General features: G+C 36.8%; 1 protein-coding gene across 4 annotated transcripts in view; it reads left to right on the forward strand.

Annotated features, from left to right (window-relative positions):
• CARMIL1 (capping protein regulator and myosin 1 linker 1) overlaps positions 1–14,768 on the forward strand; it is a 319,604-nt gene that overhangs the window by 172,673 nt on the left and 132,163 nt on the right. For all 4 annotated transcript variants that reach the window (XM_022562315.3, XM_089918429.1, XM_089918431.1 and 1 more), the window contains 2 exons: positions 2,035–2,123; positions 3,326–3,420. In XM_022562315.3, the coding sequence (XP_022418023.1) occupies positions 2,035–2,123; positions 3,326–3,420 (184 nt within the window). The remainder of the gene's footprint in view (positions 1–2,034; positions 2,124–3,325; positions 3,421–14,768) is intronic.

The raw sequence follows: 14,768 nt of genomic DNA on the forward strand, positions 1-14,768 counted from the left end.
GCCCTACATTTGATTTTTAAATAAATACAAGCTCTTAGAGAGTCATTGTATTAATTCGTTAAAAAAAATTTCCTCTAAACCTGTAAACGTAGTGCTGAACATGAAGTAGACATTTGGGGAAGACTACGTAATGGTAACATTTACTTGTTATCTAGGTTTGTGTGTGTATCTCTTTAAAATGTCCATCACTTTATATTCTTTGGTGTAGCAAATAATGCTTTTCATGTAGTTGGCACTTAATAAAAAGTAGCAAAATTAATGTAATCATGAACGACTTATTACTCTTCTCCCCTACTGGCATCTTTAAAGAAAAGTTGGACACACTTTTCATACATTTTTTAAAAAAACTTTTATTACAGTAATTATGCCCAATGGGTAAATGAAAGCCCTGCTTTACATCCTGGCTTTGGTAAATTACTTTTCTGGATGCTCTGAGCTAGCCCTGGAACGGTAATGATACCATGGATTGTTTCTGGAAATTAGAATAATCTTTGCAAAAACGTGTCTGAGTAATCACTTTTTATCATGACGACACAGAATAAGATCAGTTCCTCTGGTTGTACATTGTAAGGCGAAGAATTATACTGATGAGGGGTCACCATTTTGAAAATCACCACTGTCAGCATAATATAAATTGCAGGCATTGGGTCACTTGGAATTAATTTTCCTCTCCCCTCATCAATCTGTGGGACACATTAGAAGCCCAGGAATAGTGTGAAAGCAACAATATAGACCCAGTGGGATCAAGCAGCACAGAAGAATTATAACAGCCTTAAATGCTGGGTGACTTGGTGGTTTTTCCAAGTCAGTTTTTCTAAAGGCTGCTTGACTGGAGAACTTTTGCTATATTTTATACTGTTCCCATAATGGTTAATCCACTTGGGTATTTATGATCTGATAAATCAAAGAACTATAATACTTTTATGTGGTTTTTAAGAAAAGAAACTGCTTTGACATTTGTATGCATGACACAAAATGATTTCTCTCTCTTTTTAAAATAATATAAAGGATTTAAATAGACCCTAGATTATAATGACATTTAAATATCACTTTTTAATGTCCAAATAATTTTAAGGTCAGGAGCCACCTTAAATTACTTTTGGAATAAGGCAGGATATAAGTAAATATAAAACATAAATAAATAAAAATTTAAAAGAAAAAATTATGCACAATTCTACCAGGGCACAACTCTTCATTTTTCATAGTCCCCTCAAGACTTTTGCTACATAGCTTACCTATTTCAATTGTTGTAATCTTTATTAAACATTTTATTTTACTTATGCATTTTCATTTAACATTATATCATAAGAATTTAAAATATTTTGACAGATGTAAGTTTACAACTACATAATTTTTGTAAACATGAGGTTTATTAACATGAGACCATTAATTACTGAAGTCTTTCTTATTACCTTACCCTATTTAGAGATTACTAGTAGGAGCATCGTAATACCTAACGATTATCAAGTGGTTATTCAGCCTCCCTTTTCAAGTACATGACATCTTTAATCTAATTTTCTTATCTACAAAAAGGGAATAGTAATACTTAATTAACAGTTTTATAATGAAATGCATGTAAAGGGCTTAGCTCAGTGAAGAAAGCCTCATCATTGTCATCATCACCATTGTTGCAACCACTCAGTCTTTAGTTTGTTATTTTGGATATCCCTTTCTTGGGAATTCCTTTTGGTTTTCCCAGGGTTGGGTGAGATACGCCTCTGTATGCCCATAGCACTACCAAAAATGGCCTTTCTAGTTTTCTATTTCTATATTTCTGTTTTTCTATCATAATGGTGTATTTCCTTCTTGTCTGATTGCCTTCCGGAGGGTACACTCTTGAAGGCAGACACCTTGTCCTCTACGTTGTATTCCCAGGACCTTCATTGTGAGGGGTGTGTAGTAGTAGATGTTGAGTCATAGTTTGTTGAATGAATGATTTATTTAACAAAAACTTCGCATCTGCATAGATTTATGACAGTGAAGTGAGATTATTTTTAGACTTATGACATGCTCAAAGAATATTTTCTCTTATAGTCCACTGATGTCTGCGAACAGATCTTGAGGGTGGTGAGTAGGTCCAATCGACTGGAAGAACTGGTGTTGGAAAACGCTGGACTCAGAACGTGAGTATTTCCTGAATACATGAATGTGTTGCTTTAAAACATTTTGCCATTTCCTCTAAAATTAATATATAGTTTTGAGAAAAACGTTAGGCTACTCACATATAGAGTATAGTGTATTCCTTTCTTAAAAAAAGTCTCTGTGATCCCCATCATTATCATGAAGGTCAAGGATTTTCTAACATCTTTTGCAGTTGTGTCACATGGTATGTTTGATGGTACATAAGTATAGTGGTTAAGAGCGTGGACCCTTGAGCCAGATGCCTGATGGCTTTGGGCAAATTGTTTCAGTTCTCTGTGCCTCAGTCTCTTCATCTTTAGGGTGGAGATAACAATAATGCCTACTTTATAGAATATGGTAGTAAGGATAAATGAATTAATACATGGGAAGTGTTTAGAAAAGTATCTTTCATATTATAGATGCTATGCGTTAGCTTTTACTAGTATCATTAATGGCAGTCATAGTAATAACACATTTCATAGGATGTTACTGCTTTGTTTTGAGCTGTTTTAGCCATTTCTCTCCCTTTTCAAATTCACACTTAAATAATCTTCATCTAGTGGTTCAGTAACCAATACCCAAGCCTTACCAGGGGCAGGTGAGTTTGAATCTGCTGGAGTAAAGATTTTACTGCTACTACGTGAGGAGGGTTGACGGTTTCATAATCATAGCACTTAGTGCGTTATTTTACGTTAAACACACCTGAGATAGTGATTTTGACTTTTGTTAAAATATAGTGCTAGCAACTGTAGCCTTTAAATTCAATGATTAGGGCAGTCAGTTTTGCATTCATGATTATTGCATGAAATTAGAACTGATACAGTGAATAGCCTACTGTACTTTTCATGAAAAGCAGGTTCAGTTTAGGATTTGTTTTTTAAGTCATGAAGGAGCCAAATAGTACTACTAGTAGCATCCTGCAGTGTGTCTTTAAAGGGGCAATTATATATTTTCTTTTTTCTTTTGAATGAGATTTTGACTGATCAAGATGAACCATATTCTAGCTATGGCTTTACAGACTCTAATGAGGATATGAACTAGGGTAAATAGATTGGTTCTTAACAAATATATGATATATAGGTTAATATCGTAAAGAATGCTTTTCTCTTTTTAGATTTCACCCTAGCTATTCTAGCTTTAAATTTTTTATTTGAGCAGTTTTACACTTTGTGTTATTTCATCTGACTGTTTTGTTTACTTGCAGAGATTTTGCACAAAAACTGGCCAGTGCTCTAGCACATAATCCCAACTCAGGACTCCATACGATTAACCTTGCTGGCAACCCACTGGAGGATCGAGGTACCGTAACATTTACGTGACCATTGATGCCAGAACTGTAAGAGGATTAGGGAGTTTTAATTGAGCCATGCCTGAAGAATAGTGTCAAGCTTAGCTGTAATTATGTTATAAATGCTGCTGATGCTCTTGTTGGCTTCTAATTCTTTCCACCCCTTTGTGAAAATACTCGTGCTACAATTTTATCAGCTGATAAGCTATTCTTGAAGTGACCCAGATGGAAAGGAGGATATTATTTTTATTTATTATTTTTATTGAAGTCTAGTTGATTTACAGTGTTGTGTTAATTTCTGCTGTACAACCAAGTGATTCAGTTATACACATATATACATTCTCTTTTATATTCTTTTCCATTATGGTTTATCCCAGGATACTGAATATAGTTCCCCGTGCTATACAGTAGGATCATGTTGTCTATCCATTCCAGATGAAATAGTTTGCATCTACTAACCCCAGACTCCCAGTCCATCCCTCTCCCCAACCTCCCCTCCCCCTTGGCAACCACGTCTCTTCTCTATGTCTGTGAGTCTGTTTCTGTTTTGTAGGTATGTTCATTTGTGTCATATTTTAGATTCTACGTATAAGTGATATGGTTATTTGTCTTTCTCGGAAAGAGGATATTATTTTTAAACTATTGTATTGATTTTTTATTGCTGGGTAACAAATTACCAGAAACTTGGCAGCGTAAGGTGACACAGATTTATTACGACACAGTGTTTTGGGGTCAGAAGTCTGGGTAGAGGTTAGGTGGGTTCTCAGTGTCATGAGGCAAAAATCAAGCTGTTAGCAGGGGCTGTGATCTTACCTGTGACCTGGGGTCTTCCTCAAGCTCTCTGGTTGTTGGCAGAATCAATTTCCTGAGGCTGTAGGACTAGGTAATTATTTTCTTGCTCGCTGCTTGCCAGGGACCACTCCCAGCACCTGGAGGCTGTGTTCAGGTCCTTGCCATGTAGTCCCCCCCTCTCACAACATGCCTGTCTGCCTCGCGTTCCAGGCCAGCAGAAGCACATCTCTCTGATGCTCTTTCTTTCAGTCTGCTCACCTGTTTGAGTCAGACCCACCCAAGACAATCTCCCTTTTTTTTTTTTTTTTTTTGCGGTATGTGGGCCTCTCACTGTTGTGGCCTCTCCCGTTGCAGAGCACAGGCTCCGGACGCGCAGGCTCAGCGGCCATGGCTCACGGGCCCAGCTGCTCCGCGGCACGTGGGATCTTCCCGGTCCGGGGCACGAACCCACGTCTCCTGCATTGGCAGGCGGACTCCCAACCACTGCGCCACCAGGGAAGCCCCAATCTCCCTTTTGATTAACTCGGAGTTGACTGATTAGTAACCTAATCACATTCATAATATCCCAGCATATTCATTGGTCTGCCCACACACTTGAAGAAATTATAGCGGGTGTGTTTACCAGGGGGCAGGAATCTTGAGGACCGTCTTACAATTCTGACCATCACAAATGTTTTCAAACTTTTAACAGGATTTGAATGTAAGAATAGAGAGAAGTTGAAGGACTAGATTTCATGATGAGGCAAAAGAAGTTTTCATTACAAGTGTTTGTGTGAGTAGAGGGAAGAGTCAGTAGGTTTAGAAAGTGAAACTTGAGAGTTTGAATTCACAGTGGGAGAACATTGATGGATGAGGTTTAAGATGAAGTAGCTTTGTCTCTAGAGGGAATACTTCGTTTTCATTATCTGTGGCAGGTGTTTTCCAGCATTGTTGAATAAGGGCCTTTCATCTTGTGATGTTACATATTCGATGAGGATTAATTATTAAACTGAGCTGAAGATACTGATATAGACATTCAGTTCTGCTTTTTTATTCCTGATATTGACATTGTTCTTCATTGAAAAAGACACCCATGTGGTTTCCAAACAAACATTCGAAGAGGAACTTCACAGCCTCTGAAGTAGTGAACCTAAAGGAAGGTTGAGACTGAATTGGAAAACTAGTTCACATGAAAGACACTCTCATAGATATATAGGGCAAAGCTGAAAATAATGGATACATATCCCTGCAACAGGAGTTTCTCTGGGGTTTAGTCTTTTCTTTAAGAAAAACAACTGTTCTATTAGTCGGAATGCCACAAAGAGGTGACTATAACAAAGTGGGAACCGTTATAGATCACCTTTTATAGACATGAGGGCTGTTTGGCTTTTGTTTTTAAGATGGAAGGGACTTGAACATTTTTCTCTACTGACAGGACAAAATCAGTAGTTGTTAAAAGCCAGTTGCTAAGGATGTGAAATCCAGAGTGCAGTGAGGGACACTCCTTAGTCATCAGGCAAACACAAATTCAAACCACATTGAGATACCACTTCAGAGCCAATAGTTTGCCTATAATCAACATAAGTGTTGGAGAGGATGTGGGAAATGGGAACTCATGCATTACTGGCGGGAGTGTAAAATGGGGCAGCCTCTTTGGATACTGGTTAACCAGTTGCTTCAAAAGTTAAACACAGGGGCTTCCCTGGTGGCGCAGTGGTTGGGAGTCCGCCTGCTGATGCAGGGAACATGGGTTCGTGCCCCGGTCCGGGAAGATCCCACATGCCGTGGAGCGGCTGGGCCCGTGAGCCATGGCCGCTGAGCCTGCGCGTCCGGAGCCTGTGCTCCGCAACGGGAGAGGCCACAGCAGTGAGAGGCCCGCGTACCGCGAAGAAAAAAAAAAGTTAAACACAAATTTGCTTGATGACCCAGCAGTTCCACTTCTAGGTGTTACCAAGAGAAATGAAACGTGTGTCCACAAGAAGACTCGTGAATGAATGTTGATAGCAGTGTTATTCATGATCGCCCCAAAGTGGAAACCCAAATGCCCATTACTGGTGAGGGGATAAACAAAATATGGTGTATCTGTACTGTGGAGCACTTACTCAGTAGCATGAGAGAACGTGGCACTGATCCTGCCTAAGACACGGTTGAACCCCCAGAAACGTTACGCTCAGTTGAAGAATCCAGACCCCAAAGACCTCTTGTTATTGTTTGGGTTTGGGAGGCAGTGAGGGGCAGAATGAGTGTGAGGCCCTTCATCTTTCTTGTCATGTGCGTCATATGCCCTGAGGTGCAGCCCTACTGGACAGCCTTGTCTATTGGACCCTCTCCTTTGGTTTAAACTCCTGCAACAGTGCTTCCTTCATTCTGCCTCACTGTAATTAGATGTGGATGTTTCTCCACCAGCTTAGTTCTCTTCCCTACTTCTGTCCGTCATTCTTTCCTAACCTTCGAAGACACACTACATCTAGCCTAAGGCCTTGTACGTAATCAATAAATATTTTCTTTAAATTTGATTTCATTTAATCGAATTCCCTTTTGTGGTTTTTAAATTGCAGTTGAAAACCATGGTGAAGTTTATAGAGATTTCTTTTATACAGAGTCAGAGCATGTATTCAGAGATGACGTTTCCCTGCCTCTTTGCTCCACTTTCCTACCTGTGTGACCTGATTTTGTGCATCTTTTCACCTACCTGCAGTCTGTTCCCAGGTGTTAGAACCATGAACCCTTCCAAGGATGTTTTCCACAGCTTGGTGCGTAGATACCGACTCTTCGGGGTGTTTTCTGCTCACTTACATTCAAGTTTTGACACTCCTGACACGTTTCTGCCCCCTCTAATTCATTCGTCGCTGTGTTTGCCGGTGCCCTGGGACAATTGCCAACACCTGTATTCCCCACCTTTTTTCACTCTTGGGGCTGACCCTCCTGAACACCGATTCTTTACAGGCTTTTTTTTTCATCCAGGCTAAATATCTGAAAGTGATCGGTAGCTTTTCTGCTCCTGGATGGAAAGTCCACAAGAAATCCAACTGAGTGTAAAATATTTATAGAAACTTCAAAATAGGGAAAAATTTTCATGACTTTTTTTCTGAGCTTTTCAATGGAAAACAATAAAAAAGCATGGGGGAGGAGTTTGCAATTGAATTGTTTAGTCTATAAAGAGAGACCGAGCCCAGGAAGATTATTTACAAGGAATTGCAAAGAAACACAAGGCAGTTTGGCAGCCTTGAATTCTGAGGAATTTAAGCACCAAGTGGAATTTGATTTTGTACCTGAACCATTCTTTCAGGGACTTATTTGGAAACTCTAGAGAGGAAGTTTGGCTCCTTGCTTTGTTATATGAAAGATGATGCAGCACAGCCCTGATATTTACAGCTCAGCTTCCCTGTCAGGCTCATGTGCAGAGGACAGGCAGCCTTCTGTTGTTAAGGGGCTTGGGGTGGAGGAGGTTGAAGTATGATTTAGTAGGAGGCGTGTAGTGTGTATGGGCAACGTTTCCAATGCTGGATGCCCTGCTTCCGCTCTGCGAGAGCCCCACAGGGCAGTGAACGGACCACACACAGGCAGGAGCTTCTCTTATCCTGTTTGTGGGGCCGGCCCTGCGCCCCAGCTTGCTCTTGGCCTTCTAGCCCAGTGTGTTTTCAGATTGTGGGTCAAGACCTGGTAAGCATTAAAAAAAAAAAAAACAAAAAAGAAATAGAATAGAAAATATCAGAGTGCATTGTTCAGGAAAATTTGGGTTTTAGTTTTCTATTACATGTGTATGTGTTTATTTTGGTATGAGGTTCCTGCATCATGATGACAAATCTCTTTCTTTATGTGGGTCATGGTTGAAAAGGCTTGAAACTCCCTGTTCTAGCTGAACTTCATTAACTAGTTCTGTGGTGAGTCCTCTGGGCTGACCTAGTATCTGAACCAGGGTGTTTCAGTCATCACCTTGTGACTAATCCTTTGGATCTGATGACTTTTTGGATCAAAGTTGAGTGTTTTGGGGGAATGCAACTCTTCTCTCTCTGCTCATTTCACACACTTTCCTTCCGTAAATGTCACAAGCTCTGTATTCTGTTCTCCCTAGTTACCCGTCCCAGTTATCCTAGATTTTATGATCTTAGCCTCATGAGGAATGTCTGTCCTTATTTCCTCCCCTCACTTTGTTCTAAATTGGATTATTTTGTTTAAAGATGATTTAGAATCCTGTCTTGGAGTGTTTTTCTTTTGGAAATGTTGACCTGAAGCACCCAAATATTTTATTTTTTCTCCAGCCATCTGGTGGTGGCTCTGATTTGATTTTCTGGATGAGACAAGATAAATAGATTCTAGAATTGTCCCTTACATTTTGGGGTGCTGTAAATCTTTCATATCTCAGTGTATACCAGTGGATTCTGGAGTCAAAATACATAGGTTCGAATCTGGGCCTCTCTACTTTACATCTGAGTTTCCTTGGACTAGTTACCTAACTTCTCTATGCCTCAGATTCCCCATCTCTAAAATAATAATAGCACCTCCTACATAACGGTGTTCTAAGGATTAAATGAGGTAATACACATAAAAGCCATAAGAATCGCCTGTCACATACTATGCACTCTCAATAAGTGTTAACTTTTACTACCATATTTGATTCATAAAATAGTCTTGTGAAGTTAAATAGCACAAATGTTATTATTCCCCTTTAGAGATGAGGAAACCATGTTTACATAATTTGGAAAAGTTTGCAGAGTCATACCTAGTACCGACAGACTCTTGTTCAGAATTGCCTTAGTGATCAATCAATCAGCCTTTGTACTGTGGTTGGGATTTTCTGATTTGGCTGTCTAGATTTCCCTTGGAAGTGTAAGGAAATAATTTTGTGTATGCAATTTGGAAAACATTGGCTTTTTCCATAGCACGTCAATGCATTTTCTTAATCACTTTGATATTTAAAGAGGCCAGGTTTCTGTGCGACAGCTACTCAGCAGAAAGTACTTTTGTTTAGAGTCATGATTTCAGCCATATTTAATTGATATTTTTATGGTTATACAGGGTAAAACAGTATTTTTAAAACTGCATAGATTTGGATTTTAGGGCATTCAAAAATTAAGTGTGTTGACAGTTTTTTCCCACTAGTCTTTTATTCCTATATTCCTAGTTCTTGAATCTCTTTCTCTCAGTCTTATTTTTGAAATGGAAATACTCCATCGTGTTTTATTTATTTACTTCATTTTTTTTTTTTTAGTGTTTCTGAACTCTCCAGGGAAGCCATTGGAATTAGTAGAAATCTAAAGATTTTAACTCTCACCTGTGTTCTGATAGCTACAGTGTCAAATCTATATGCTTTCTAACAGACAAGAAAGAGATCTTTTGTTTCCCTGTATCATGTTGCTAGAACTCCATAGCAGGATTTTGTTAAATTATTAATATTATGCTTCTGGTCAACCAGGACCCACCTTAAACCGTTTTTTCCAACCATGTGAATCACACTGATTCCAGAATATCAAAATTTTAGAGTTTTATATGTTATTGTCATAGGCTTTTAAGTACATGCATGATTAATGGGTTAAAACTGCAATGTCAAATTTAATTTCCTGTCTTAGGAAGTTAATTACGTCAGATGGCAAATTATAATTCTAAACATTTTATAATTACTTTTTTATTAGTCATAAATATTTCGATAATAGTTTTGTTTTGAAAGGAGAAATAAAAATTCGACCATTTTTTCCTTCTAAATTTGACACATAGTAAAACAAAAATAAATTACAAGAAGGGTTATTCATCCAGTAAAGTCTCCAGATGAAAGCTTTTGGTGATAAATTTCGTTTTAATTCACAGCTCTGAAGGCTAAGTTTTGCTTTATTTGGGGGGCAGAATTGAATAGTTTTGGCCAGAGGTTGAAAAGGTCTCTTCTGTCCTTTCTTTGTGGGGAAATGTTTTCTTGGTGATCAGTTTCTTCCATGGCACTATTGAGTAACTGACTTCAGGAAGTACAAGGGAGGTTAATTTTTTTGTTTTTCCTGAGATTTTGGCTGCTAGGCACCCTCAATTCATTCATGTTGCCAAGACCCCATTTCTGAAGTCTGCCAGAGTGGAGGACCCTTTGTGTAATAATCTGTTACGTTTTTATCAAAAGTGAATTTAGTTTTTTCATTTTCAAAAAACTGAACAGTACTGGCCCCAGTTATGCCTTTCATTCCATTAGCACTTAGCAAGGGTGTTTCTTTAAAGAAGAAATATAATATATTTATGAGTTGTGGATGCCTAGGAAACTAAAACAAAACATTTCATCAAGAAAAAAAGAAGCTAGTAACTTAGTCTGGGATTAGATAAAAAATACTTTAAGTGAACAATCTTGTATCTGAGACTTTAGTCCTTTTTACCTTTAATCCTGCTTTCTTTGTTTAAAATAAATGCTCAAACATGACTTTATTCACCTTTATTCTAACTTAGGAGCTTCACGTTTTATTACTTTCATTACTTTAGGGTGTGATAGTTCTATTTCTAGAGAAAAGTATTGTTGGATTATTTATTCTTTTTTGTCTACCTTCCTTTTTAAAAGGAAGTTTATGATTAAGGAATGAACAGATGGGTGGGTGTCACCAGTAGTGTAAAATAGTTGTTCCATTCTGGCCTTGCATTTGGTTGTAGGCATTTACAATTTTATGTGGTGTTCCAGGTGTGTCTGACACAAAAGAAAATATTGAAAGTTTAGAAATTATCATTTTCTCAAAGAACAAAGCAAAACAACTCGAGTCAACCTGAGTGAAACAAATTTGAAGTTTAACTTTGATCTAACAGATATTTTCAGCATTATTTGGGGATATATATATCCATTTTTAAACATTGTCATAGCATATACTTTGCTGAGTGAAAAAATACGTGAAAGAATTGGTCATGAGTAGTCAATGATAACTCTTGTCAATATTTAAAATAAGAATCTGGTGTCCTTTCCTCTTCCATACCTAATTTTTTTTAAAGACTTAACTTTTTTAGAGTAGTTTTAGGTTCACAGCACAATTGAGAGAAATATAGAGAGATTTCATATATTCCCTGGGCCCACATAGGCATAGCCTCCCTTGTTATCAACATCCATCAGCAGAGTTAAGACATTTGTTACGATTGATGACCCTCCATTAATGCATTGTAATCACCGAAAGTCCATAGTTTTCATTAGGGTTCTCTTGGTGTTTAATGGGTTTGGGCAAATGTATAATGACATGCATCCCTCGTTATAGTATAGTATCATGCAGAGTATTTTCACTGCCTGAAAAATTCTGTGTCCTACCTGTTTATCCTTCCTCCCCATGCACCCCCATACCCAACCCCTGGCAATCACTGGTCTTTCTACTGTCTCCAGAGTTTTGCCTTTTCCAGAATTTCGTGTAGTTTTCAACTACTATGGGTAAATACCAAGGCGTGTGATTGCTGAATTACATGGTAACATTAAGTTTAGTTTTATAAGGAATCACCAAACTGTCTTCCAAAGCAGCTGTCCCATTTTGCATTCCCACCAGCAATGAGTGAGCGTTCCTCTTGCTCCACATCCTGGAACATTTGATGTTGTCAGTGTTCCAGATTTTGGCCATCCTAATAGGTGTGTAGTAGTAGTATCTCATTGTTGTTTTAATTTGCATTTCCCTGATGACATATGATGTAGAGCATCTTTTCATATGCTTATTTGCCACCTGTATATCTTCTTTGGTGAGATATCTATTAAGGTCTTTGGCTCATTTTTTGATTAGGTTGTTTATTTTCTTACTGTCGAGTTTTAAGAGTTCTTGTATATTTTGAATAACAGTCCTTTATCAGATGTGCCTTTTGCAAAGATTTCCTCTCAGCCTCTGGCTTGTCTCCTCATTCTCTTGACATTGTCCTTTGCAGAGCAGAACTTGTTGATTTTTTAAAATTAATTTATATTGGAATATAGTTGATTTACAATGTTGTGTTAGTTTCTGCTGTACAGCAAAGTGAATCAGTTATACATATACATATAGCCACTCTTTTTTAGATTCTTTTCCCGTATAGGCCATTATATAGAGTGTTGAGTAGTTTCCTGTGACATACAGTAGGTTCTTATTATCTATTTTATATATAGTAGTGTGTATATGTCAATCCCAATCTCCCAATTTATCCTTCCCCTCTCCTTGGTAACCAATAGAACTTTTTAATTTTAATGAAGTCCAGCTTATCAGTGATTTCTTTCATGGACTGTGCCTTTGCTGTTGTATCTAAAAAGTCATTGCCACCCACAGACATCTAGATTTTCTCCTCTGTTATTTTCCGTACCTAATTTTCTGAAGTAACTTTTTTCATTGAAGTATAATGTACATTGATAAAAGTTTGTAAATCCCATAATGAATTTTTACATAGAGGATGCTCTTATGCAACCTCTACAAAGATCAAGAAATAGGACATTACCAGCACTACACAAGCTCCTCTTTTGTTTTGCCCCACCCTTCCCCTCCACCACCTGGAAAAGATAACTACTATTCTGACTTCTGTTATGATAGATTAGCCTTATTTATTCTGGAACCTCACCACTATAGAATTATATAATACATACTCTTTTATATTTGTCTTCTTTTGCTTTTCTTTGTTGAGAGGTTTTTAATAATAGATTTATTATTTTCTTAAATAGAGGAGATTATTTCTTCTTATGTAAATTTTGCCAAGTTGTATTTTTCATGTGGAATTTCTTCTAAAATGTTACATTTTTTGATCTGTAGATTTTTTTATACCCTTCAGTTCTATTTGTAGTGTCTGCAGGATCGCTACTGGCATTCTGTTTTCATTTCTGATTTATATAATTTGATTTGATCCTTTTCTTTCTCTCTCTTTTTTAAAGTCTTGCTGGGATTTATTAATTTTATTCATTTTTTTTTTGAAGAACAAACTTTGTTAAATTTACTTATTTTATGACTGCTTTCTGTTTAATGATGTCTTCTCTCTGTTATTTCTTTCCTTCTGTTTATAGGGATGGAGTGAGGATAAATTTGCTGTTTTTTTTTTTTTTTTTTACACATCTTGAGATGGATACTTTGATAATTAGTTTCCAGCTTTTCTTCTTTATTCACATATGTATTTAGGAGTATAGACTTCACTCTAAGGAGGGCTTGAGTTGTATCCCCAAAATTTGATGTCATAATTTTTAAAATTTAAATAAAAATTTTAAAAAGATTTCCATTGTGATTTTTTTTTCTTGGACTCATTTGTTATGTAGGAATATATTGCTTAAGTTCTAATTATTGGGGGATTTTTCTAACTGTAATTTTTAAAATAATTCCTATCTTAATTCCATAGTAATGGTAGCAGTTAGAGAACATACTGATAGTTTGAAAATATACTCTGTATGATTTCACAGAAGTTAAGGAATATACTGTTTGTTGAGACTTGCTTTATGACTCAGTAGATGGTCACTTTTGGTAAATTTTCCTTGTGTATTTTGAAGAAATATATTCTGTAGTTATTAAGTACAGTGTTTTAAATATATCAAATAGATTTTTTTCAGTATGCTCTTGATATCTTGTATATTTTATAGCTTTTTTTGTCCATTTATCAGCTACTGACATAGATGTGTTTAAAAATCTCCCTCTATTGAGTGTGTGTGTGTGTGTGTATACACACACATATATATGTATAATAATACGTGTATTTTCTTTTTTTGCCATTAGATTTACTTTATATATTTTGAGACTGTGATGTTCAGATTGTGCAGATTTAAAATTATTACATCTTCATTAAAGAAATATCTCATTTATCTCTAGTAATACTTCTTAAAATCTAACTTGTTTTATATTATTACAGATAAACTAGCTTTCTTTTGGTTAGATTTGCAGCATATATCTTTTTCCATGCTTTTAGGTTCACTTTGGAATACATGCATTTCTAAGTGTGTCTCTCGAAACCATCTGATATTATTGTTTAGCTAATCCATCTTTGACTTTTAGTCTGAATACTTAGTACATTTATATTTAATGTAATTATTGATTTATTTGTGTGACAATCTACTGTATATCTGTTTTCTCTTTATCACTTTTTTTTGTTGTTCCCTTTTCCTCTTTCTTTGACTTTTGGATTAATAAAGTTTTCAAAATTTCTCCATCTTTTTCCTCTCTCCCCTCCCACCCCAATACATTTTACAAGAATGTATTGACTAAATATCAGTCCTGTTCCCTCTCTGCAATTAATATTATGGATTAACATTTTCAAATCTCTAGAAATATTTTTAATTAAAAAACCTGTTTAACATTATTTAATCCAGTGATTGTCAAACTTATTTTGGAGATGCTGTGGGAGATAGGTAGGGTCTCTCAGTACCCTACCATCCTTGGGGAAATGCCCATCTAGAAGCTTCATCAAGCTGAATGACGTTTAGGTTATTTCTAGAGTAGTACATATTAATTGATAAAATTTATATGTAATTTGGGGTTATGTGATAGGGCAGCAGCCAGCACGGTTGTTCCTTATTGGTGCCTGGAGTTTGGGACCATACAGTTAATACTGTTTTAGGATTCTTCCCAAAACATGCCCCCTGGGAAAGTGATAACTCAGATACAGCAGGAGGTTGGTTGAAGGACCTGTTGGAAGAGCATACGTTCATCTATTACTTATTTCCTCC

This window comes from Delphinapterus leucas, chromosome 10 (genome assembly GCF_059928025.1).
Source record: "Delphinapterus leucas isolate spDelLeu-1000000601 "Yukka" chromosome 10, BTC_Dleu_Yukka2, whole genome shotgun sequence".
NCBI classification, from domain to species: domain Eukaryota; kingdom Metazoa; phylum Chordata; class Mammalia; order Artiodactyla; family Monodontidae; genus Delphinapterus; species Delphinapterus leucas.